The sequence below is a fragment of the Rhamphochromis longiceps genome, linkage group LG5, assembly GCF_057381845.1.
Source record: "Rhamphochromis longiceps isolate RC_006_pf linkage group LG5, R_longiceps_female_GT1.1, whole genome shotgun sequence".
Lineage (NCBI taxonomy): Eukaryota > Metazoa > Chordata > Actinopteri > Cichliformes > Cichlidae > Rhamphochromis > Rhamphochromis longiceps.
In genome coordinates this window covers 21113542-21136300 of record NC_140561.1, presented here as the reverse complement: position 1 = coordinate 21136300, position 22759 = coordinate 21113542, and the positions used below count along the sequence as shown (strand labels likewise).

Genomic DNA, 22759 nt, shown 5'->3' with positions numbered 1-22759 from the left:
TCTTAAAAGGTGAAGTCAAAACGAAGAAGACTCTTGTCGCTACAGACCGGAACAAGTGGAAAAGCTTCTAGAAAGGTTTTGAGTATCAAGCTGTCATCGTGTGTAGGGGGGTGATTTATTAAAACGGTATGTAAAACTGACAAAAACTGCATTTTATATCTGCTTCCGGTTATTTATTTATATAAAGCTTACGTTTTGCTACAGCATCCATGAGACGTATCAATCAAGCATACAGCGAGCCCTAAAGTGACCTTGCTGTGTTAGCGCCTGTAAGCAAAGTACAAAATCAGCCTGTTTTATATAATTACACAATTAATGTCCTCAGTTAATCTCCATATTATGTGCTTTGTGTTTCTGCAGTTATGAGTAAGATCAGGCCTGTGACATCTCTGGCTGCCTTTCATCTTTAGCGTAGCTCAACTCATGTTACGTAACGCCAGTTACTTAATCCTCTTATGTTGCTGGTCAGTTGACCCATTTTACAGTGGAATAATTACTAATATATTTTTTAAGTATGAAACTACTTCTGCTTAGCTGTAATACGTGTAATGAACATATTACACGTTTGTTTTATTATGTTACAAGTGAACGTTAAAGTGGTTAGACGTATCAAATACTATGTGTTTCTTTGCAATTGTGAGACATATTTTATGTCAAACAGACACACACAAACTATCTAGCCTATTGACCGCATATGTAAAGTGCGAGAATGAGGGTTGTGTTATATCTTTTGACGGCAAACGTTTCTGTTCCCGTGAGCAAACTCCATCCACAGTCTGTGTAACGCAGTGACATATATTTGGTCCACAGTGTCTCTGGAGACTTCATATTTTCACCAGAATGTGATTTGATAAATGAGAGAGACAAGCTGACAACTGTTATTACACTCTATGGGATAAAAATCAAAATGTATAATTAATTGGAAAAGAAAATCATAGTCATGAAAAACGATATTATTTTTATGTAGGTTATATGTACATTACAAAAAGTTTTAATAATCCTTTTTTAAATGGAAAAACTAGTAATATATCCTCACTGAACCATGATCTGTTAGAAGTAAAGAACACCATTGCACGAAACATTGATTGAAATGGTTAGTAACAGTTAGTACTAATAATTTTTTTCCCCCCCAAATCTTTCCACAGAATTGTCCACAAACGCTTGTGCTGTACTAAACCATGGGAACTGATAGAAGGTGAAGTCCGCATAATCCTTGTGATGGTCAGGAACACGTTGAACATGTGCTCATATATTTAAGTCTCTGGTGCTTTTGCAGGATTAGTCGTAGTGAACGTACTGGAAGATATGGTTCTGATATGCGCAAACACGATCCAGAGTGCTATGGAAAACGAAGCAGAGATGTGGAAAAGGATTATGATCGACGCTGGGTCCACGATAGGTACAAAGACTACTGTGATGAACGCAGGGACCAAGACAGCCCAGAGGTAAGTGGAGAAGAATTCCTTTGCGGCTTGAAGTACGTCTTGATCAGAGTGATACTGAATTTGTTGTCTTTGAAGTTAAACATCACATTATTATATATTTTTTTCTCTTACAGAGGAGCCGAAAACGACGCAGCAGCAGCAGATCTGATGATGAATATGATGGTGAATATCCAGGGCAGGACTACAAAATGGAGCAGGAGGAGGAGAGCAAAACGATTATGCTGAGGGGGCTCCCTGTCCACGTCACAGAAGATGATGTAAGCTCACAGTTCACCATTCAGTGGCATTCATGCTTTTTAAAGGAGAAAACACACCAAACTGTATATCATATAACTTTTTCACGAGTTGTAAGGAATCTCTTGCAAGAAGTTCAAAGCTGTAAACTGTCACAGGATGGGTGTAAAACTTTGGCACAGAAATCAGCAACACTTCACGACCTTTGTGTGTGTGTGTGTGTGTGTGTGTGTGTGTACAACTGTGCACCTTGCCATCTTTCCCTTCCCTATATGGAATTATCCAGGTGTTAATCTGAGCATTTTGGAGAGGGGGATTGACATCTGTCATAATTAATATACACTGGGAAAAGGAAAAAAAAATAGTGTCTTGTTGGTAAGTACAACAATGTGTCAAATATGTCAACAATGTGTCAAATAATAGATTAAAAACTGCCCTAAACTTTACCAGGCATCACTTGACACAGGCGAAAGTGAGAACACACATTCCCAACGCAGACATTAGTAAGTCTGTAAACTACCTGCTCATTAGTAAAAAGTCTGTATGATGTTGGATTGTGATAGGATATGCTGGGCTGAGCCGATAACATTCAGGGTGGAATGATTGTAAAGCACACATTTTGAATAACTTTATACACGACTTTGGTGCACAAGTTTGAATTTCTTTTAGATTTTCACTAGATGTCACTTCCACCAGACACTTCTGAAAGCCATCAACAAGCTTCTGTTATAATTCCAACTGAATTTTTGACCGATTTTCTTGGCAGAATTGCTAAAATTTATTTAAATTATATTGGTTGGGACCCTGGAAAAAGGAGAGTCCAAAAAATATTTAAAAGCCCAAAATTACCATGATATTCATTTTCATGATGAGTCTGCGTGGGTTCTTTATGGGTACTTCAGGTACTTTTTACTCCCACAGTCCAAAGACATACAGTTATTGGGCTTAGGTTAACTGGTTATTCTAAATTGGGAACATGTACCTCATGGTTCACAACCAGTTTCCAGAAAGATGGTTTTAAGTAAGGAAACAGTAAGTAGGAAGAAGATCTGTGTTCTGATGAGTCTCACGTCTGCTTCTGTTTTGCAGATGCGTACAGCTCTGGAGCAGCTACAGGGACCACAGCCTGTGGACATACGTTTGATGAAGAAAAGGACAGGTGAGCGATACTCTTCAGAGGAACGTTCCTCGTTCCTTTCCGCGCTTGATCTTTAAACCCATCTTTCCTATTTTATTACAACCCCTGGAAAAAGAAAATTAAATATTGTCGTAGGGTTCTTTGTGTCATATAGAAATTCTGATTTGATGACATGGACAGGTAAGAAGTTAAGGGTATGTAAATTCTACCATCATGATGTTGTAAACATCCCCGCCGCTGTGCAAGCCCATTGTAACTTTGAATTTTGCACCAAAGCATTTTGACTAACACGCCTCCCGTCTATATTTGAATGCTGTCTCTAGGTATAAGCCGAGGTTTCGCCTTCGTGGAGTTTTATCACTTGCAAGATTCTACCCGATGGATGGAGACCAATCAGGTTGCTTCAACAATCACCAAGTCTAGAAATATTCTTGGAGATTAGAACCCAAATTAACCAGTACAGTAATGATGGCACTTTACAAAAAGCCCAATTTGTTTGTATTTAGCCAAAAAATCTTGATCATAGATCTGTGATATCTGAGATGTAGTATTTCAGATATCACACATCTGGTGATGCTTCATAGCAGCATTATTGAATTTTTGTTTTCTGTGAACACCACTGTAAAAATGCACATTTGTTTGGTTTATTCTCTTACAAATTTTAAGTTTATTCTCTTAAAGCTTACAAAAGAGGGAGAGTTTGCTTCCTGTTAGCAAGTGGACTTGTTTAGTACCGACTGCCCCGGGGTTTTTTGCACATTCTGCTCCAGCTCTGTCACTTTGATAGTTTCTCATCTCCATTTATTATCCGAAGACTGGAGTGAGATGTGGACGGGCTGGCAGCACTCCGGTCCCAAACACTCAATCCCTCATTCTCTGAACTTCTCTTCCCGTCTCTGCTCCTTTTTTTTGTCCTTGAGACACCCCCATCTAAGCAACAAGTTAAAACCTAGCCACTCTTTCCTGTTCCCTCTGCTCTCACTCATTGGGTGGGGTAGCACTGGGATCTCAGCACTTGCCTCTTTGGCTCAGACGTGTCGTATTTTGGTGTAACTGTTGTTTGTTTGTCTTTATTTTATTTCACAGAACAAGTTGGTGATCCAGGGGAAAACCATCGCAGTGCATTACAGCAACAGGAAACAGAAGTTTGAAAACTGGCTTTGCAATGCTGTGAGTGTTATCTTTGAACTTATCCCACAATATTACTCTTTTTTTCTTTTTGCTTATTGTAACAAAAATACACAATCGACGGTTGTTGCAGTGTGGTCTGTACAATTTTCGGAAGAGGCTGAAGTGTTTCAGGTGTGGCGCGTCAAAAGTTGGTGAGTTTTCCCCCTTAAGATGAGTTTTTTGTCTCTCTGTGAGAACGAGCAGTTCATTATATATCCTGCCTGATGTTTTTTGGCATTGCTCTTTGTAGGTGACTCTACTGGTGTAAATGGTTTAAATGTCGAGTGCCAACAGCCAGGAGAATACAGTGGAGACAGTAAGTGTTTGTTTTTCATCGATGACAGAAAGAGTGCAAAACAAAAAATGTATTTGGTATAAATGTAATCATCTTTATGTTATTAGATTTTATTTAATAATCATGTTTTATGTATTCTCTGTATTTCTTTTTAAATTAATAGTAATTAAGTTCCACTTTTTTGGGGCAACTTCTGCTTTTTCATGTGAATGAGTGTGATGTCATGAGGTCAGCTTTTTGCTGATCAGTGTCAGGAGCAAACGCCTGCTTTTAGTTGGGAGATTACTGAAAAACTGAAGCGCTTAGCTGATCTTTCTGAAAGTAATACTATCAAGTAATAAATATGTAGTAATATAATTAGATATTAAAGAATGGGGAAGACATTAAAATAACTAAATTAATACTGTGGCAAATAAATACAGAAGCAATAAGGCAGTAAACAAAGTTATGTCACATTTCATAAATGAAATAATGTCTGCGTGTAGTTTTTATATGAATTTTGATGCCTTTTAAGAGCATTTTTAATATATATATTCTTGATTTTCCTTTTGGTCTACTGAAAAATTGCACGTTCCCATAGAGACATTTATTGATGACTTTTCTTTTTGTTCACAGCGATCATTTTGAGGAACATTGCCTCTCTCTCTACTGTTGATGGAATTTTGAACTTACTGGCACCGCACGCCAACCTGTCCACCAACAACGTCCGCCTCATCAAAGACAAGCAAACGGGACAGAACCGAGGCTTCGCCTTTGTCCAGCTCTCATCCCCGCTGGTGCGTAGCTTTATTTTTCAGCAGTCAGTATGACTTTATAGTGTACGTTGGTGTGTTTCTAGCGGAGGTGTCGAGACAGTGTGGCTCTATGTCTTTCTACAGGAGGCTTCTCAGCTGCTCACCATTCTCCAGAGCCTTCAGCCACCTCTGAAACTGGATGGGAAAACTGTCGGCGTGGATTTTGCCAAAAGTGCTAGAAAGTGTGTAATTCCGCACATACATAACATATATTTAGACAGCCTGTTTTATATTCATCATATACTGTACATACCTTTTGAGATCCTAGAATATAATAAAATACAAATCGGGGTCTTATTTTCATTCTGCATTAGCTTATATTTAATTTACACATAATTCTTTTCCCAGAGACTCAGTGCCGCCTGAGGGGATCAGAGCCAGTGCTCTCTCTGTTGCCAGCACAGCCATTGCTGCTGCTCAGTGGTCATCCAGTCAGGTACCATAGACTGTACCATGTCTAAGTAGAAAATGTGAGCTTCTATGGCTTGAGGGATTTAAAGAAATGGACCAAAAAGCTACAGTGATATTGTCGATATTAAGAACTGATTAAAATTACATGGACTCTTATATCTTATTGTCAATTAAAACAATACTTGATTAGTGGAGCCTAACATCAAAATCCAGGAAAGGATTTATTGACTTAACTAATTTATTTGCATTATGCTGATACAGTTGCTCTACTTTGGGTTGCTTTATTTTGTTTCTGACGTCACATATCTGTTTTGTCTTTTCAGTTGCAGCAAAGCTCAGGTGCAACTTCAGATCAGATCGCTTTTCCAGAGAGTTATGCAAACATGTGGCCACAGCAGCCTGAAGGACTGGTTCCTGTCGTTGGAGATGGATTGCTTGGAGGTAAACAAGGAATCACTCGCAAAAATTTGGGGTGGTTTTATTCCGAGGTTGAGATTCTTGACTTCATCATCACTCTCCCCAGCGGCTCCAGGAATGGCGTCTGTGATCCCCGCATCTACAGCTGTGGTCCTATCCCAGGCAGCTCAGGTCTACCACCCCATCATAATCAGTCAGCCTGCTGTTCAGGTAGGAAGTGTATTAATGTGGCGTCTTTGGGGTGAAAAAATGCTACTCAAATGTGATTTCTGTCTGTGTTGAATCCAAATGTTCATCAGGGTTTTTTTCCCCCCTCTCCTACCTCTCAGACACATCCACTAGCTGTTGCAGCCCAACAGGCTGCTAGTGTTTGCACCACATCACTCACAACACCAGCATCTTCCACTGTTGCAGCAACGATCTGTGCCGGATCGACTGCTAACACAACAGGTGAGAGGAGTTGGCTGCAGAAATACTCCTCTGTGTGTGAGTGATAGAGATGATGATGATAAAACTGAAGATAGAAAAAAGGTTTTGCTTCATATCTGCCTCTATTTCAATGTTTTTGTTTTGTTTTTGTAGCTGTTCCTGACACCTCCATGTACCAATACGATGAGTCTTCAGGTTACTATTACGATCCACAGACTGGCCTGTACTATGATCCTGGCAGCCAAGTATGTGCACTTGATCTTATTGCATGTGCAGAACCCATGCCATGCAGCATATGTATTTATTTTAAATACACTGTTCACATTTTTTTGTCTTCTGCTTGTCATCAATAGTACTACTACAACTCAGAGACTCAGCAGTACCTTTACTGGGACAACGAGAAGCAGGCGTACATCCCTGCACTGAGTGAATCCGGCACAAACACAGAACAAGCGTCCTCAGCGAGCTCTGCAGCCACCTCTTTAAGCACAGGCGGTAAAGAGGCCAAAGAGAAGAAAGAAAAGCCCAAAAACAAGTCCGCACAACAGGTAAGTGCTGCTCTCAAGATGTTGATCCTGTTAATAGCTGTTAGGTCGTCTTTGAAATAATGTTTTTGGCATTATTAAATTGCAGATTGCAAAGGACATGGAGCGTTGGGCAAAAAGCTTAAATAAGCAAAAAGAAAGCATTAAGAGTACTGCCCAAGGGTTAGGATCTTTTAAGGATGAAGACAGAAAAGAGTCTGCTGCTGCAGATGCAGGTTTCTTCCTCTTCGAGAAGAAGGTAGTGTAACAGTAACTATTAAGAATAAATATGATGTGCTTTGGATCAGTGCAGTGGTGTACGGGTAGGTTCTAACTGGAGAAGCACACTGATTTGGAATATTATATTTAGAAAGTACATTTTCCTTCTATCGTCACGAGTCACTGAATATCTTTTAATCATGAGATTATATATGTTGTGGGTCTTTACTCGTGGGCTTCATTTGGTTCCTTTCAGCAGATCGGAAGCTTTGAGATGCCGTCCCTCATGACTGAACAAATCAAGCTTGAGGATGAGATTTCGTCTAAGGTTTGTTGTAACTTTGCAGCTATTTCTCCTGTTTATTAGTAAAAATAAATCCTTTAACACTTTTCCTTTTGTCTGTTTTCATGTTAGAGTGATTTGGTCGCTGCCTACAATGGGGATAGCGACCCAGATGACAACGGCTCAGACCGAGCAGCCGATGAGGAGGGGAAAATGACCGACTGGAAGAGGATGGTGTGTCTGCTGTGTCGGCGGCAGTTCCCCACCAAAGACGCTCTGCTGCGTCACCAGCAGCTCTCTGACCTACACAAGGTGAGGATGGCAAACAGCGGGTGTTTAATGTGCAAGCAGCTATGAATATTCTGGGCTGCGCCATCTGTTCAAAGCAAAATGGAGCTCACATGCTGTACCTCACAGGAAATGGAGGTTGCATTTATTCGTGCCAGTGATTATTTTGTTCTCGCGTTTCGCCCATGAAATTACTTTTAATTCTTTTAGAAAAACTTGGAAATTGAAAGAAGAGCTAAGCTTTCAGAAATGGAGCTGGAAGAGCTGGAGAGGAAGGAGGCTGAGGTATTTTGCATTACAATGTCATCTTTCTGTCTCTGTTATTTAAAAAAAAAAAAAAAAAAGAAAAAAAAGAAAGAAATTTGAATGAGAACATAAGTTTTCTTGTGATTTTTAACAGCTGAAATACAGAGATAGAGCTGCAGAAAGAAGGGAGAAGTATGGTATTCCTGAACCTCCTGCACCTAAAAAGAAATTTTACAAAGCACCAAGCCCAACAGTGTAAGTGGGAGGAGTTTAATCTCACAGCAAACAGTCTATGAAAACTTTTAGTAATATCTTCTCCTTTTTCTCATTATTTTTATGTGAATTGGACCTTTTTAACACCTGTAATTCACCATCATCAGAAACTTTGAGCAGCCCACTAAAGACGGTTTAACAAGTGATAATATCGGGAGCAAGATGTTGCAAGCGATGGGCTGGCAGGAAGGCAAAGGTCTGGGACGTCACCAACAAGGCATCACCGTTCCCATCTCGGTGAGCAGACTTTTTTTTGTCTTCCAAACTACCCCTTGTCTGCTGGCCAGATCCTCTTAACAGATGGAATCTGCGCGCCAACGTGCTAATTTCTGCCCACATAGCAATTAGCACTGCTGCCTGAGGGGCACCTGTGTCTAATATGTCATCTCTTATAATCGTCTTTGCTTTTCCTAACAGGCTTCATTGAGGACCAAAGGCACCGGTCTGGGCATTAAAGGAAGCTCATATGAACTCTCACCATCTGACACCTACAAGGATGCTGTGCGCAAAGCCATGTTTGCACGCTTCACAGAGATGGAGTGAACTGTGGAGGAAGGTGATTGTGCTGTGCTCTGAAATCTTTATCATGTGGACAAAGGATTTGAACACATAACATACAGGAGATTTTTCCACCTGTACAAACTTTTAACTGGAGTTTGTCTTGTTCATTTAGGAAAAATTTAGCTTTTTAAAGCTAGATTTGTTTGTTTTCAGTGCACTTTACATGTACATTTTGTATATTGTTTGTACATAAAAATGATGTAGAACCTCTGAAGCTTTGTTTTGTGAGAACCTCTAAGAGTCAGTGTGATTAAATAAACCTGCACAAGCTCTTGTGTGATTTTTCTTTTTTCTCCTGATCAATGAGGGTTATTCTTGTCATGTTTGCATCTGCAGTGGTGTAGTCAGCTCCTCTCACCTATTAGTCCCACATTGATTTGACAATTACTATGCTCAGGTCTAAATGCTAGACACAGACTCTTAGTCGATTTGGAGTTAATTTTACCACTTTAACATCAGCTACTGCACTTTTATTTTTAACTGTGTGTTGTAAATCCCTGCATGCTCAAGAATTTATGTAGGAGTTGGATGCATTGGGGCTTTATTGAGCTGTCAAAGTATATACAAGACAAATGGTGATCTTCCTGTTGTGCAAAGTTCATCTTTTATTTCTACAATCCTCTCTGTGATTCACAGGGTAACACCGTCCTAAAAAAACCCCTCAACATTTCTATAAAGAATCATCAATCTGCGTTCCTATAAACATATGAGAAGAGACCATAAACGTGTCAGCTTGGAGAAAGAAATGAGCATACATGTATTAAACAGATCCCTGGCTCTGGTGAATTTCTCTGAACCACCACTGGACAGTTTGCCAATTATTTCTGCCAGACTCTCTTTGGCTTCCTTAATATCCTCTTTCCTGGAGGGGCTTATGGCTGGCAGGTTTCACCTGCTCTTGCTCTTCTTGCCAGTCTTTTTAAAATACTTCACAGGATGCTTTGCTACGTGCGTTTGGCTCAGTAAATGTCTAATATTTACAGGAAGAAATTTTTTTTTCCTAAAGACAGGCTGCTCTTCCACCACAACGGATGTGTGCTACTTTGTGTTTCTTCTGTAATGATAAAAAGTGTTTCATGTCTTGAATTCCTACGCTGGGATTTTCTCTGGGTATCATCAAGCAGTGGCTTATCAGCTTTTGTCCACAGCCAAAGTGCTTCAGAATTAGATTAAGTAGTAGAGACTTTATGAGATGCTAAAATTTAAAAAGGTTGTGTCTCGTTTTCATGATACCGGCAAATCTGTTCTAAGATCAAAAGTCAATGAGTCAAAAGTGGAAGTGTTCATTCAGAAACTGTTCCTCAATTTGTAAATGTCATTTCCAGACTGACTTAACGTCTGTCCATCTTTAATTCTTGATTTGACCTTTATAGCAGCAGGAAAGCTGTAACGTAAAGTAAAGCATGCTCTTTAGGGCACAAACATGACCATAAAACGTTGGGAAAAAAACGAGCTTCCATATTATTATTAATTGATTAAAACTCTACTACTAAAATAATATACCTAGATGTGATATCAAAAATCATGGAAACGGTAACTAATCATCTATGTGTATTTGGAGTTGGGAGTTCGCCTTGTGATCGGAAGGTTGCCGGTTCGAGCCCCGGCTCGGACAGTCTCTGTCGTTGTGTCCTTGGGCAAGACACTTCACCTACCGCCTACTGGTGTTGGCCAGAAGGGCCGATGGCGCGATATGGCAGCCTTGCTTCTGTCAGTCTGCCCCAGGGCAGCTGTGGCTACAACTGTAGCTGCCTCCACCAGTGTGTGAATGTGTGTGTGAATGGGTGGATGACTGGGTGTGTAAAGCACTTTGGGGTCCCTAGGCGGGACTAGTAAAAGCGCTATACAAATACAGGCCATTTACCATTTGAATTCACCACATCAAAATCCACAGGAAGACCATACTGCTGTTTTACATGTGCTGTGCAGATGGCTCTGTTGCACAAAGCTTCCCTTTCATTCCCATCACTAGGGGTCAGCATCAGTTTTAGAGCCAACTCCTTCATTCATTCATAAATTAAACAACCAGAAAAAGAAAACTTGAAATTGGTGTGAAATGCAGTAATTGTAGTTATATATCTGTTTATAGCAACGTCTGCCTCAGCAGTAACATGGAGGTTGTCCTCAGCATACTGCTGTTCACGGGGTGGGATGGGAGAGGAGGATTAAGATGGTGTTGGTTCGTAATGCAGCGGTCACAATGGTGCAGCTAGAGGCAAAATTTAAATCCTCTTCCACGATCCCTACAATGATGATTCCATGTGTCATACCATGTGGCACAAAAAGGAAAGATGCCAAATCTTCCCAGGTTTCCTCTTGACTGACAGCCAAAAAGTGCAGATTAAGTGACCCTGTAGTAGCAGAATGACAGCACTGATCTCCCTGCTGATTAATACTGCAGCGCAGAGCAAACCGTGCTCACCGTCTCACAGGGACACTTGTGAATGCCTACTCAGTTTTCAGCATGTCTTTGGCTCAGCTTACCAGAATCTGTGTCAGTTGACTAAGCTGTTTTGCATAACACAGTCAGTCACCACATTTGTGCTCAATAAAATTGTGAGGATAAGGCTGGCATATCTCATCTCCCAAGCGACATAAATAATTTTAAGCTCGTGCAGGGGCGCCTCCTGAATATTTTTCAAAGTGACACAATACGGATGACAAAAATTGTGTATGCAGGAATAAATTACAAGTTAATGTTTCAACTCATTGAGGGATGTCTTCTTCTCTTTTGTGCTCGTGTTTATTAAAATTATGTTTATTAATTATTACTATGACTGTATCAGGCCCTATCTCAGGCTTACATCGTTGTGGAAGAATCTGGGGTTCGGCCCTCTTTCCTTGAAATGTACGATTTGTGGGCATTTGCTCATGCACAGCTCTCTTAAGATCCTGTACCAACATTTCAGTCGGCTTGAGGTTTGAACTTTGACTATTTTTTGACTATTCCATTACAACACCTTGATTCTTTCCTTTTTCAGTCAATCTGCTGTAGAGTTTCGTCTGTACTTGGGCTCATTGTTCTGTTGAATGACCCACTTTCAGCCAAGCTTTAGCTGTCAGACAGATTGCCTCACATCTGACCCTAAAATACAGAGAGGTTTGTATTGACTTAGGAACAGAGACATGCCCATGTCCAGTGGCTACAAAAAAAGCCCAAATCACCCCCCGCCTCCATCACCGTGCTGACAGTTGCTATGAGGTGTTTGTGCTTGATTTTGATCAAATATGGAACTGTGCATTAATTATGTCCAGATCTGTCCAGAGGACTTAGTTCTAGAAATCTTCTGGTAATCTTGTAAACCTAAACTGTGCTGCAATATTCTTTATAGTAAAATAAAAAATAGTTCTAACCCTAGCTGTAACCGAAGCCCCAGAGCCTTCCTTTAAACCTAGATTTAACATTTAATAGTAAAATATAAAGATTTACATTTGAGGTTTTAGGTCCCATGATGAAGAAGTCACGTCCTCATAATGTGACTCTATAATCTGATTTGGGTTTAACTGGACCACGAACACAAGTTATGTGTTAATACACACACACACACACACACGAACAATGGTTAGCCAGCCTAGGTACTCATGCCCCCCTACGGCCTAGTATATTGTTATGAAGTTTGAAGGCGGCCCATAAAAAATTGTGAGTAACAGAAGTTTTTACTGACTTTGACATTCTGTGTGACCTTGACTGTGACCCGATGTTCACCACAGTGAAATCAGCTCAAGCTCTTATTGTTATCTACCATCACACAAAATTTGAACATGATATCTTAAAAACTGTGGCTGTTAGACTGCAAACAAACAGATATAGCCTAAACTTTGGAGCTCTCGCGTGAGATATTTTTTTTAAATTATTTTGCAGAACGAAGCTTGTTTATTTTGCCTAAATTGTCATATTATAATTTGTTGTAAGCGGGGAATGCTTTCAGAATGCTTTGAGGCAGTTTGTTTGTTGTCAGCAAACAAGAATTGAACCGATTGTGTTCCAAGTCCCCACAGATGCTATCGTCGTTTTAGTGGTTTACAGTGTTTGCTCTAGCTGACAGATGCTCCAGTGTTGACTGCATGTTGCACCACGAGCAAAAGTTATGTGCATGTGTAGTAAGGGTGTCAATATTTGTTCAATTGCTGAGTGTAGCAGTCGTCCCCTGAGGCTGTAGTGTCTGGAGCACAGGGGCTTGCATTGAGAAGTGATTGAGATCTTATCACAGTGAAACCTCAGCTTGCAAAAAATACTACACTGAATCAACAACTTGTCCATTCACAAACACCCCAAGAGACGTATTAATGCAGGCTAAACATTTCTGGCAACCAGTCTAAGCTTACGAGTGCAGCCTGAGCAAAGACCTTCTCTAGGAGTGACCTGATGTTGTGTAAAGCTTTACTGGTGGATAAAAAAAATGCCAGAAAAGTAAAATTAATAGAGTTAATCATTGAATTTAATCTCTATTAAGACAAATATCGCCTTATTAGGAAAACTATTTGTATTAATGAGCTTCTCTGTTGAATAAATTGGAAACCATCCTTCAATCAGCTATACATATTTATTCTTATATAATTCAGCTATTCGTTCATATTTATGAGGGGAAATAAATCTAATTTCACTAATTAAACCAGCATGAATGTCCATGAATGAACTTTGCAAGCCTTCAAGGAATAAAAAGTAAATAAATAAAATAAATGAAGATCACAACTGCAGCTTTCTCTGAAGTTTCCAAACCATGCACATTGGATAGGTGTCAAACATAGAGAAGAGGCGCCTCTTCTCTATGTTTGACACCCCTGATATAATCTATAACTTTATTAACTCACAGTTTTTCAGCATTAGGAAAACATTTCTCCAACCTCTGTGTTTCTGCCATTTTCTCCCATTTCTGCCAGTTTCAAGCCACCTAGAAGTCATCCTCCAAATTATTAATAGTTATTCACTTTATGTACCTGTGGGATTTAGTCTGTAAGTGGAAATTAAACATTTCTTAGAGTTTTCTGCATCAGTAAGGTCAAATCTTTGTATTAGTAAGCTTTATTATGAATATGCCCAGTTCTTTGAAGTTTGTCTGATATGTTATTAATCCAAGGGTGGCATACTGGTTAGCACTGTCACCTCACAGGAAGAAGGCCCTGGGCTGGGTGGGGTCCAGTCTTGGGCCTTTCTGTGTGGGGTTTGTTCTCCCTGTGTCTCTGTGGGGTTTCTCTGGGTTCTTCGGCTTCCTCCCAATGTCTAAAGAAATGCACGGGGTTAGATTAGTTTGAGACTCCGAATTGATCATGGGGATGAATAGTTGCCTCCTTGTTTTTGCCCTTCAGCAGATTGGTCCAGGGTGTACTCCACTTTCTGCACATTGACAGATGGGTCAGGCTTCACCCCCTGGCTAGAAAATGGATGTTTTTATTTAGTTTACAAAAATGACAGTCCATAATTCAAGCCTAGGTCTCTGTTTGTTGCAGTGTGGAAGAACTGAATGCTTATGACCTGCTTTTGGAAGTAGCAAAAATCATTTATAATATTAAATATTAATAATAAATATGTTTACCATTTGTTGACTGAGTTGCAAAAAACTATTGAGAACTGCAAACAGAGCTATAGTGAACTGGTCAGTCAGTGGGATTTGGCGAGAGAACAAAGCATGGCACTCATTTTGACCATTTAATTCGGTGCATTAGACTTTGCTGTTTATATGTGTGCGTGTGTGTGTAATAAACAATGCTGTGAAAAAACAGAGTTGTCAGTTTAAACAGGAAAGCTTTGTGTGCCATGTTGTCAGGTGGGTTGTTGGGAAAGCCACACAGGTCCCCAGGACATGCTGTACATTGTCATGTTTGTCTACGGCAGAAGTGTTTTTGTTCCTTTCCTCAGGGATCTAAAAGGAAAGACATCTAAGACTACACTCAGAACAAATGACTTTCAAACAGAAGAACCCACACTGCTAACACGCTCGTCTCATGCAGGCAAGTTGTTCAAGTGTCCAGTCCAGCTGTCCAAACAAAGCACAACTGAATTCAATATCTGAGGAATCCACTAATCCACACAATAGCTTAGAATAAGCTAATACATTTATTTGGCAGCATTCATAAAATGTGTTATTTCATATTATTTGTTTCCTTGGGAATGTTTTGGATTTTTCCCCCAAAATGGATTTGATAACCTCTCTTTAGATATTGTCACGAACCGGGCCATACGGTCATGACAAAGAAAACCCCAGACATGGTTAGGAATGTGTTCCAAGCTGCTTTATTATTTTAAAACAAATAAAACAGAAAAGAAACCCTACTGTCAAAATCAAACAGTGGTGTGTGAAGGAATGGATGAGTGGAAGATGATGCGTGTAATAGTGTCAAAAGCAAAAAACCAAACCTAACGCAGCCAGAGTCCAACCTGGTGTCTCAGAGCCAACCTAAACTATGCCCTAAAGGCTTTTTATATAGAGTCCTGACACGCTGGCCCAGGTGCTGCCAGTGTCACTGATTGTAGACGGGAACCCCGCCTCTCCAATGCCTGCAAACAAAACACACACGAGCCAAAAGGAAGGCAGGGTGCAGTGGGTCGTCACAATATTATATTGAGTCTGAGTGTTATTAACTAAGAAAAAGTAACTTCTTCTTCTTTTAGCTTTTATCTGTTATATTCATTTTGTACAAATATTATGACTGCATTGTGTTGATGATTGCTAATGGATGAATATGTTGTGCAGATACAATCGATTGAGGAGTTTAACAAGTTAATGAAATGAGGTATTCAATCACACAAAGATCATCCCAGCAGAAGATTTTCTGGGACTCACCCCAACAAACATCCTTCTGAGCCTATCATTTTCACTGGCTGTGCCACAGGCTTTTGGTCATTAAAATGATTCTCTCAAACATGCAGCTGGATTGTGTGTAATAAGTTAAGAAATTACTTGACCATATGAACGGTTTGGAGCAAAGTCTGTGTGACATCAGAATCTCTAACTGCATCTCTTTTTAAATCATAATATTAAAAGAAAAAATATTTGGAAAGAGCAAAAAATATTTGTTAAATTTTATTGGTATCATGTATTGGTAATTTGAAAGGCACATTTTTGATCCCCCCCTCTGCTAATGTTTGCTGCCGTCAGTCTTGCACACGGACCCTGTTCCCTGTTTGGGCCTCAGTGTTTCAGCTCCCTCCTGGAAAAAAAACAGACTGTCCTTCAGGGAATTCCTCCTGCAGAGAGGAATAATGCAATGGACATTTCTCTGTCGTGCAGAGCACTGTCTGCAATGCAGGGTCTTTGAAGGATGGGCAGGTGGCCCAAGTATGTGTTTGCATGTGTAGAAGAGGGGACACTCTACAAACTTGTTTTGTAAAAACTTTCTCAGATGATTGAAGTCTTGAGAGAACAACAAACAGCGGTCCTCTGGTATGACAGATGTCTCCTCTTGATAAATGCTTCTGAAATTCTTTGATTATTTTAGCTTCCTGGGCCATTATGTAACATTTACAGCTGGTTTTGAACTGATTACAGCTCTATGATAATATGTATCTATAGATCTGTATCTATGCATGTATGGATGCCTTTCCAAATTGTGATATCAGTTCATATGCAAGTGATGTGTTTGATGATGATGATGATGATGATGATGATGATGATGATGATGTTTTTACAATGAGGGTAGTATAAGGCCAGATAAAGTGTGCTGTGCTGTTGAGAAACTGGCAACTAGCAAAGCATGTGCACCTGAAGGAATATCTCAAGTTTGCCAGCAGAACAATCTCAGTTTTACTTCCTTTGGTGGATTTTTAGTGCACATCCTCCTACCTTACTCCATGTTAACTATTCTACATGTGCCTATAGTCAAATACAAAACTGGTAAAATAGAAAAGCATATGCCAATTTCTCTGGATTCAGTACTGTCAAAGATTTTAGCCCAAATTTGTTCAGATGGGCTTCAAGAATATAAATCAACCACAGACAGTCAGCTGGGTTCTAAAAATAAACACGACAGCGATTTGTGCATATACAATCTGAAGGGGGTTGTTTAAAAAATATAACAGACAAAAACTAAACTATATTTATGTGCTTCTTCTCTGCTACCTCCAGCTCCATCTCCTGGGTTCTTGCCATTGCCACCTTCACTACCTCTGCTCCTTACATCTTCACCTTTTCTACCTGTCTCTCTCTCATTCACACTCGTATTCTGTCTTGCTTCTGCTGACCTTCATTTCTCTTATCTTGCAAATTCATACCTCCACCTCCCCAGGCTCTCATCCACCTGCTCTCTACTCTCACTACATATCACAATGTCATCAGTAAAAATCATAGTCCACGGAGACTCCTGCCTGACCTCATCTGCCAACCTGTCCATCACCGCTGCAAACAAGAAGGGGCTCAGAATAGATCCCTGATGTATGTCCAACCCCACCTCGAACTCATCTGTCACACCTACCACACACCTCACGCAGTACCACGGTTCCTCTCTTAGATATCCGTGTCGCATCATCAGTAACGATCTCTTTCTGTAGATGATGACGACGTGCAGCGACACTGCATGCACAAACATGTGAAGCTGGCATCCACAATAGCTCCTTTTAGAGCCCGATGTGCTCCACTACATACAGCACATGCACTTACAGTAAAAAGCTTCAGGTGGCATATAATGATGCATTCAGGATCTTGCTCAAGCTTCCAAGACAAATAAGTGCAAACCAAATGTTTGTGATGACCTTTCATGCCATGCTTAGAAATTTTATGCAAAAATTTAGGTGCTGATTAATTAATTCTGAAAATGTGGTCATAATATTCTTAACTGTACCTACTTTAGGTAACACAAGATATTCCTCCTACTTCTGGAAACATTGGAACATTTGCTTAATCATCACTGATGATTGTCTTTTTGTTGTTGTTGTTGTTGTTGTTGTTGTGTTTTCCTGTTTTTCTTTTTCTTTTACATTAAAAATGGACTATGATGTCTGAAACAACGTTTTAGTACAGCAAGTTTTGGCACAACAGTCAGTTCTACCCACAACATCTGCTCTGTTCATCAGCATTTGTTCATCTTTTACTGGGAATGTAAATAATGCAAGATTTAAGCTTCACTGAGCACTTCAAAATGAGCAACTCTGCATTAAAATGTGTCAGCGAGCTTTTTCTTATTACATAAATTGATCCTTAAGGGAAATCGCTGCTTTTAAATTGCAGTAAAAATAGTTATCTAGTTGAATGACTGCTGCCATATTTGATGTGGATCATATTTTCTCTTCCTTCTTATTTACTTTCTTCATGTAAATCAACTTGAGCTGGCATGTAATCCGCTTTAACACCTACACACTGACTCATGCCTGTAGCCCCCAAAGCCCGATGTGAAGTGTTGCCAGTGTTAGCTGATGTTCACACAGCAGAAATATGAATCATCGTCACACTCGATTCACTTGATCTACTAGACGGCCTATAGTCCCACATACAGAATCATCTCACCGAAACCGACTCTCAGGTAATTGCATAACCGCATCATTTCCACAGCAATGGCCGGTTATTGCTCATCCACGAGTTGGCCATGTTTCAGGGATAATCATACAGTGACTGGCAACTCTCTCCCAAAGGATAAATGCATCAGTAGACTGATCTTAATTGTCTTTGATTGCAACATCTTTCAATCCTGCAAAGTTAACTGAATGGGTTTACTGGTCTGTGATGAGATGTTTTCTCCCTGTTTCTCCTAATTATGAAGATGGTGGGGCCCGTGGTGCTGTGGAGGATTGACAGGAGGCAAAAAAAGAAAAAATGAAAAATCTTGCTCCAGACTTGTGAGGAAAGCTCCTTGTAAAATACTCGATGTCTCAGTCTCAATGTGCCTTATTTTTTTCTGTTCTGTGACTTTAAAGTCTAAATCTGCTTATTTACTCCAGTTACCAAAGTCATAAGCTGATATACGTCAAACATGTTTCTCCTGACCTCTCAGTACTCCCAGACGCCCATTGTTTTCATAAATCCCCTCAAAGCTGTTCACAAGGCTGCACTGCTTTGTTTCTCTGTTGCAAAATGTACAAAGATGTGTGTGTGTTTTTCCTCTTTTTTCTTTCTTTTCTTTTTTTTTCTTTTTGACAAAATGATTAGGAATTTAAAACAAACAAACAAAAAATTCTGAAAACACCCTTTAACCTTTTAAACATATGCTTCTGCCCAGCAATTCACCTTCAACATCACTTGTCCAATACAGGCATTTTCCCTCCCCTATGACATCTTATAATTTAAAATAAATCCACCTAGCAGACACATTCATGCTAATATTTCCAAAGAACATGCATTAAAAGCAGAAATTAAATGGTTGACTATAGAATTAGTGCATGGCTTCTTGGTCAGAGCTGTTTCTTCTGACCTGTATTAGTCTCATGATCCCCCAGTCCTCCCAGGTCCTGACTCACCTTCTGTATGTCTCCCCCCTATATGCTCTACTCTGTTTGTGTCTGTGTGGGCTTGTGTGTGGGCTAATGGTGCTTACCTCCTCACAGCTATGGGTATGGTTGCCCTAGTTTCTCCTGGCACACCCGATTTCCACTTCTACTTGCCTACAGTATATGACCTTGGTCCTCCTCTTCTTGCTGGGTTGTTGACACTAAGATCTCCTGGTGATTGAAGCTTGTTTTCTCGTTGCTCAGTAATTCTATTCATTTCCCATATTGACTCTCCTCTGCTGCAGATTTTGAATTGGTTGTGCCAGTCTGCCTTACCTGTGTAAGATTGTTACAATCCTGGGTCTTTTGACCCAGCGTTTTGAGTTTTAGTCTATTTTGATGTTTATGGTTTATGTTTAAGTTCATTAGGTTATCTAAGTTCATTTGTTTATTAGATTCCCCTCGTGATTTCTACCCCTGTGGTAAGTCTCCCTTGTCCTTTATGTGTTTCATGTCTGCGTGTCTTTTGTTGTCAAGTTCATGTAGTCATGTTTTATTTTGGAGAGGTCCTGGTTTGTTTATGGTTATTGTGGTTATAGTTCTTAGGTTTTGTTATATGGCTTCCTGTATTGCATGTTGTGCTTGCGTGGTGTCTTTCTGTCCCATGTTTCAGGTCCCTATGTTCTGTCTCCCCAGTCTGTTAAGTTTACATGTCTAGAGTTCAGTCAGTGTTTTTCCTGTTTTACTTTGAAGGTCCATGTCTCATGTCAGTGTTTCTAGTTTTGCTTCCCTTGTCTTGTCCAGCCTAATTACTCCCAGCTGTGCTCTCCTTCAGTGTCTCATTTCCCTCATTGTTCCTCAGTGTATTTAAGCCCTGTGTTTCTCTTTGTCAGTGTTGTAGTCTCCCTCATAGCTGTGATGTGCCCTGGCTTTGATTTTCCCTGTCTCTCCTTGTGCTGTAGTTTTCCCAGTTTAGACTTGTGTCCCACCACGCCAGCAATAAAGCTGTGTTTTTTTAGTTTACTTTTCATCTCTGCAAGTTTGCGTTTGGGTCCTTCTCTTACCTGCACACAGCCGTTTTGTGACAGAAACCTCCCTGACCACATGAAGAAAGAGTCATCTGGATTCAAACATGTGAAATCTGAGTAGTAGTATTCAGTCCTGTGAGCAAACTGTGACAGCTCCATAGTTTAAAAGCAGAATCTGATTAAGCTCCTTCTATTGTACTGTAATCTCGCTAATTGGAAAATACACTTTATTTGATTATTATTGTTATTGTGAAAAAACTACCATGTTAGTCTGTGTGATGTTTGTTGGTGTCTGAGCCAGAACAACAATTTGTTGATCCAAGTTCACCTGTGAACTTTGGCCAGAGAGACAAAAGAATGCAGGCAGCCAGAAGATATTCTTATTTGCTTTTTGATGGGAGCTTTTCTGCCAACAAAACAAGTTATCTTCAAGCCAAATGCAAATAACTGCAACCTATCAATTCATATGCATCTCAAGTATTTAAGCTGAAAGATTTTAGACTGCAAATGACATCTGAGCATAGCTGGTAGTAACCACATGCTTAGTCAGTGCTGATTGAAAGGATGCCCGTGGAATACTGTCTCCAAAACTTGTTTAAAGCTCTGGATGTAGCTGTGGAGGTTGAGCAGCAGCGAATTGGAAGGTTGGTGGTTCGATCCCTGGCTGCTCCAATTTCCAGGTGGCATGCCTAAGTATTCTTGGGTGAGACACTGAACCCCAACTTGCTCTTCGACGTGTTCATTGGAGTGTGAATGTTAAATAGAAAGCAGTTAGTTGTAGAAAATGCTTGTGTGAATGAGACATGTTGTAAAAGTGCTTTCAGTGCTCAAGCTAAAAAGTGTCAAGTAAGAACCAGTCCATTTCCTGCTCTGCTGTGTTTGTTACCAATTTCAGTGCAGCTATTTAATGACTTACCTTATAATTAACCATGTAGTTGCTCTCTCTGTTCGGATTGGCTGAGCTGAATTAATTACTGTCATACTTTTGGATTAATTTCATTAGTACCTCTTCTCAGTGCTCATCTAACATGTGAAACAAACCTTTGGCACAAGCAGTTTCTATGGTTACACCTCGCTCTCGGAGCACTGCGTGCACTTCATCTTGTTAGCAGACAGATAAGGTGAGGCAAGGTGAGACCACATCCTTAAAAGAAGGAAGAACAGAGGGAGCTAAATGAATTGCTGTCCCTCTGGAATCATTGTCTGCATCTCCTTTGCATCCACTGCCTCCTCATTAGTTAATATACTAGCCCCTCATTTATGGGAAAGGGAACCAATAAAAGACAGTTCTCTGGAGTTCAACCACACATTAAAGCATATACATTGATGCACACACTCATGGGGTTCCCTCTTTGATGTACCATAGCATACATCTGTTGCGCTCCTCTGCTGACCTTCTGGGATCCACAAGCCACTTTCTCAGCATCTCTGGCCCTTGCCTCTATGGGTAGCTGTTCCCCACTGGGTTATCCCCAGAGGAGATGCACCGTGGGGTTAAACGTCCTGTCTTTTCCACAAGGTCAGGGCTCAGTGCTGTACAGCTTCAAAGAAAGTGGAGGCTTGCATGGCGTTTATTATGGAGAGACTTTGAAATACATTTAAAGTTTCTAGAAAATTAATATAAATTGCCCATAAATTAGTCATTTTTTCCCAGTAAATCACCAACACACATACAGTCAGAGACATCCGAGGGAAGAGGCACCTCGTCTAATTTTACCTCAGGTGTGTGTGTGACCTATCCTGTGAACGTGAGCTGGAAGAGGGAGAAAGGAGACGATCCCCGGAGCCGTGTGACATCAAAACGCGCTACTGCCGGTGACCTAGAAATAGCGCTTGCGTCGACCGTGTGCGTAAGCAGCGCTGGTGGCAAATAGTCAAGGATGCTGTTTTACGTTGCTGATGGCGTTTCAAACGGGAGACGCTGCAATTGGTTAAAATTTCATTATATTTTCTTTTGGAGGCAATTAAAGGAGACGCAATTAAATTGAGTAAACAAATCTATGTGTCGGCTCCCTCAGTTCATTCACGATCTCTTTGTCTCACCGCGCGCACGCAGGCACGGTGATGAGAAATGCATGAACATGAAACATAAACCACAACCAACACCGTGTATCCACAACATCTGAATGCCAGCGGGTGTGCCGTTTTAACCCATCTCGTGCTGGTCATCATTTCCGCGCGATTAAAGGTGCGTGCCAAACAGAGCCCAGGAGGAGCACGAGGAGGAGGAGGACGAGCGGGGTGTCTCGCGACCCGGCGCGCTCTCGCAGCATACACAACAAGAATTTGATTTGTGTCGCTGTGCATGCAGTAGGCGGAACCCGAACACTCTTCACATCCCACTTTTGAGAAGATTACGAGAAGAATTCATCGGGAAACACATGACAGAAAGGCAGCCGGGAGGCAAGGCGGTCGGACGTAGCGGGACAGAGGCTGTCAACGCGCAGGCAGGCAGAGGCGAGCGGAGGCAGGATTCGTGTGGAGATATTTGGAGTTGGAGGAGGGCATTGGTACTTCTCTGGTAAGGCAATGGAAATCTGCCGTAACCTTGATTTGTAGCCCTCTCGGTGTGTTAGCAACAAGCGTGTTTTCTCACGTTGTAGAGATGAAAATGTTAGACTTGGCTCAGGTAAAAGAAAAACGATGCTCT

The 22759-nt window shown here is 40.6% G+C and overlaps 2 protein-coding genes across 6 annotated transcripts in view; both read left to right on the top strand.

Moving 5' to 3' along the window:
- The first annotated feature begins 17 nt into the window (after positions 1–17).
- On the top strand, positions 18–8821 carry LOC146669897 (RNA-binding protein 5-like). Of its 4 annotated transcripts, none has more exons than XM_085406548.1 (24): positions 18–126; positions 1146–1195; positions 1277–1445; positions 1559–1702; positions 2769–2838; positions 3141–3214; positions 3904–3987; positions 4079–4139; positions 4238–4303; positions 4898–5058; positions 5161–5258; positions 5425–5512; positions 5811–5928; positions 6011–6114; positions 6234–6354; positions 6487–6578; positions 6687–6881; positions 6967–7116; positions 7333–7404; positions 7492–7671; positions 7858–7932; positions 8048–8148; positions 8274–8403; positions 8584–8821. In XM_085406548.1, the coding sequence occupies exons 2-24, from the start codon at positions 1179–1181 to the stop codon at positions 8707–8709; spliced, it is 2496 nt and encodes an 831-aa protein (XP_085262674.1). In that variant the 5' UTR covers positions 18–126; positions 1146–1178; the 3' UTR covers positions 8710–8821. The 4 variants fall into 4 exon arrangements, with proteins under 4 accessions (XP_085262674.1, XP_085262673.1, XP_085262670.1 ...); XM_085406547.1 differs by having other exon boundaries at positions 6234–6390; positions 7336–7404; XM_085406544.1 differs by having other exon boundaries at positions 6234–6390.
- A 13462-nt stretch (positions 8822–22283) lies between these two features.
- The window catches only part of LOC146669896 (sodium-coupled neutral amino acid transporter 3-like), a 35466-nt gene continuing 34990 nt past the window's right edge, over positions 22284–22759 (top strand). The window contains exon 1 of one of the 2 annotated variants that reach the window (XM_085406542.1): positions 22284–22630. The gene's annotated coding sequence lies outside the window, so the exon portion shown is untranslated. The remainder of the gene's footprint in view (positions 22631–22759) is intronic. The other variant, XM_085406543.1, reaches the window with a different exon arrangement.

Coding starts and splice junctions, on each gene's coding strand:
- LOC146669897 (XM_085406544.1), top strand. Junction 5,259..5,424: donor TTTGCCAAAAGTGCTAGAAA/GTGTGTAATTCC, acceptor TTCTTTTCCCAG/AGACTCAGTGCCGCCTGAGG. Junction 7,672..7,857: donor AGCTCTCTGACCTACACAAG/GTGAGGATGGCA, acceptor TAATTCTTTTAG/AAAAACTTGGAAATTGAAAG.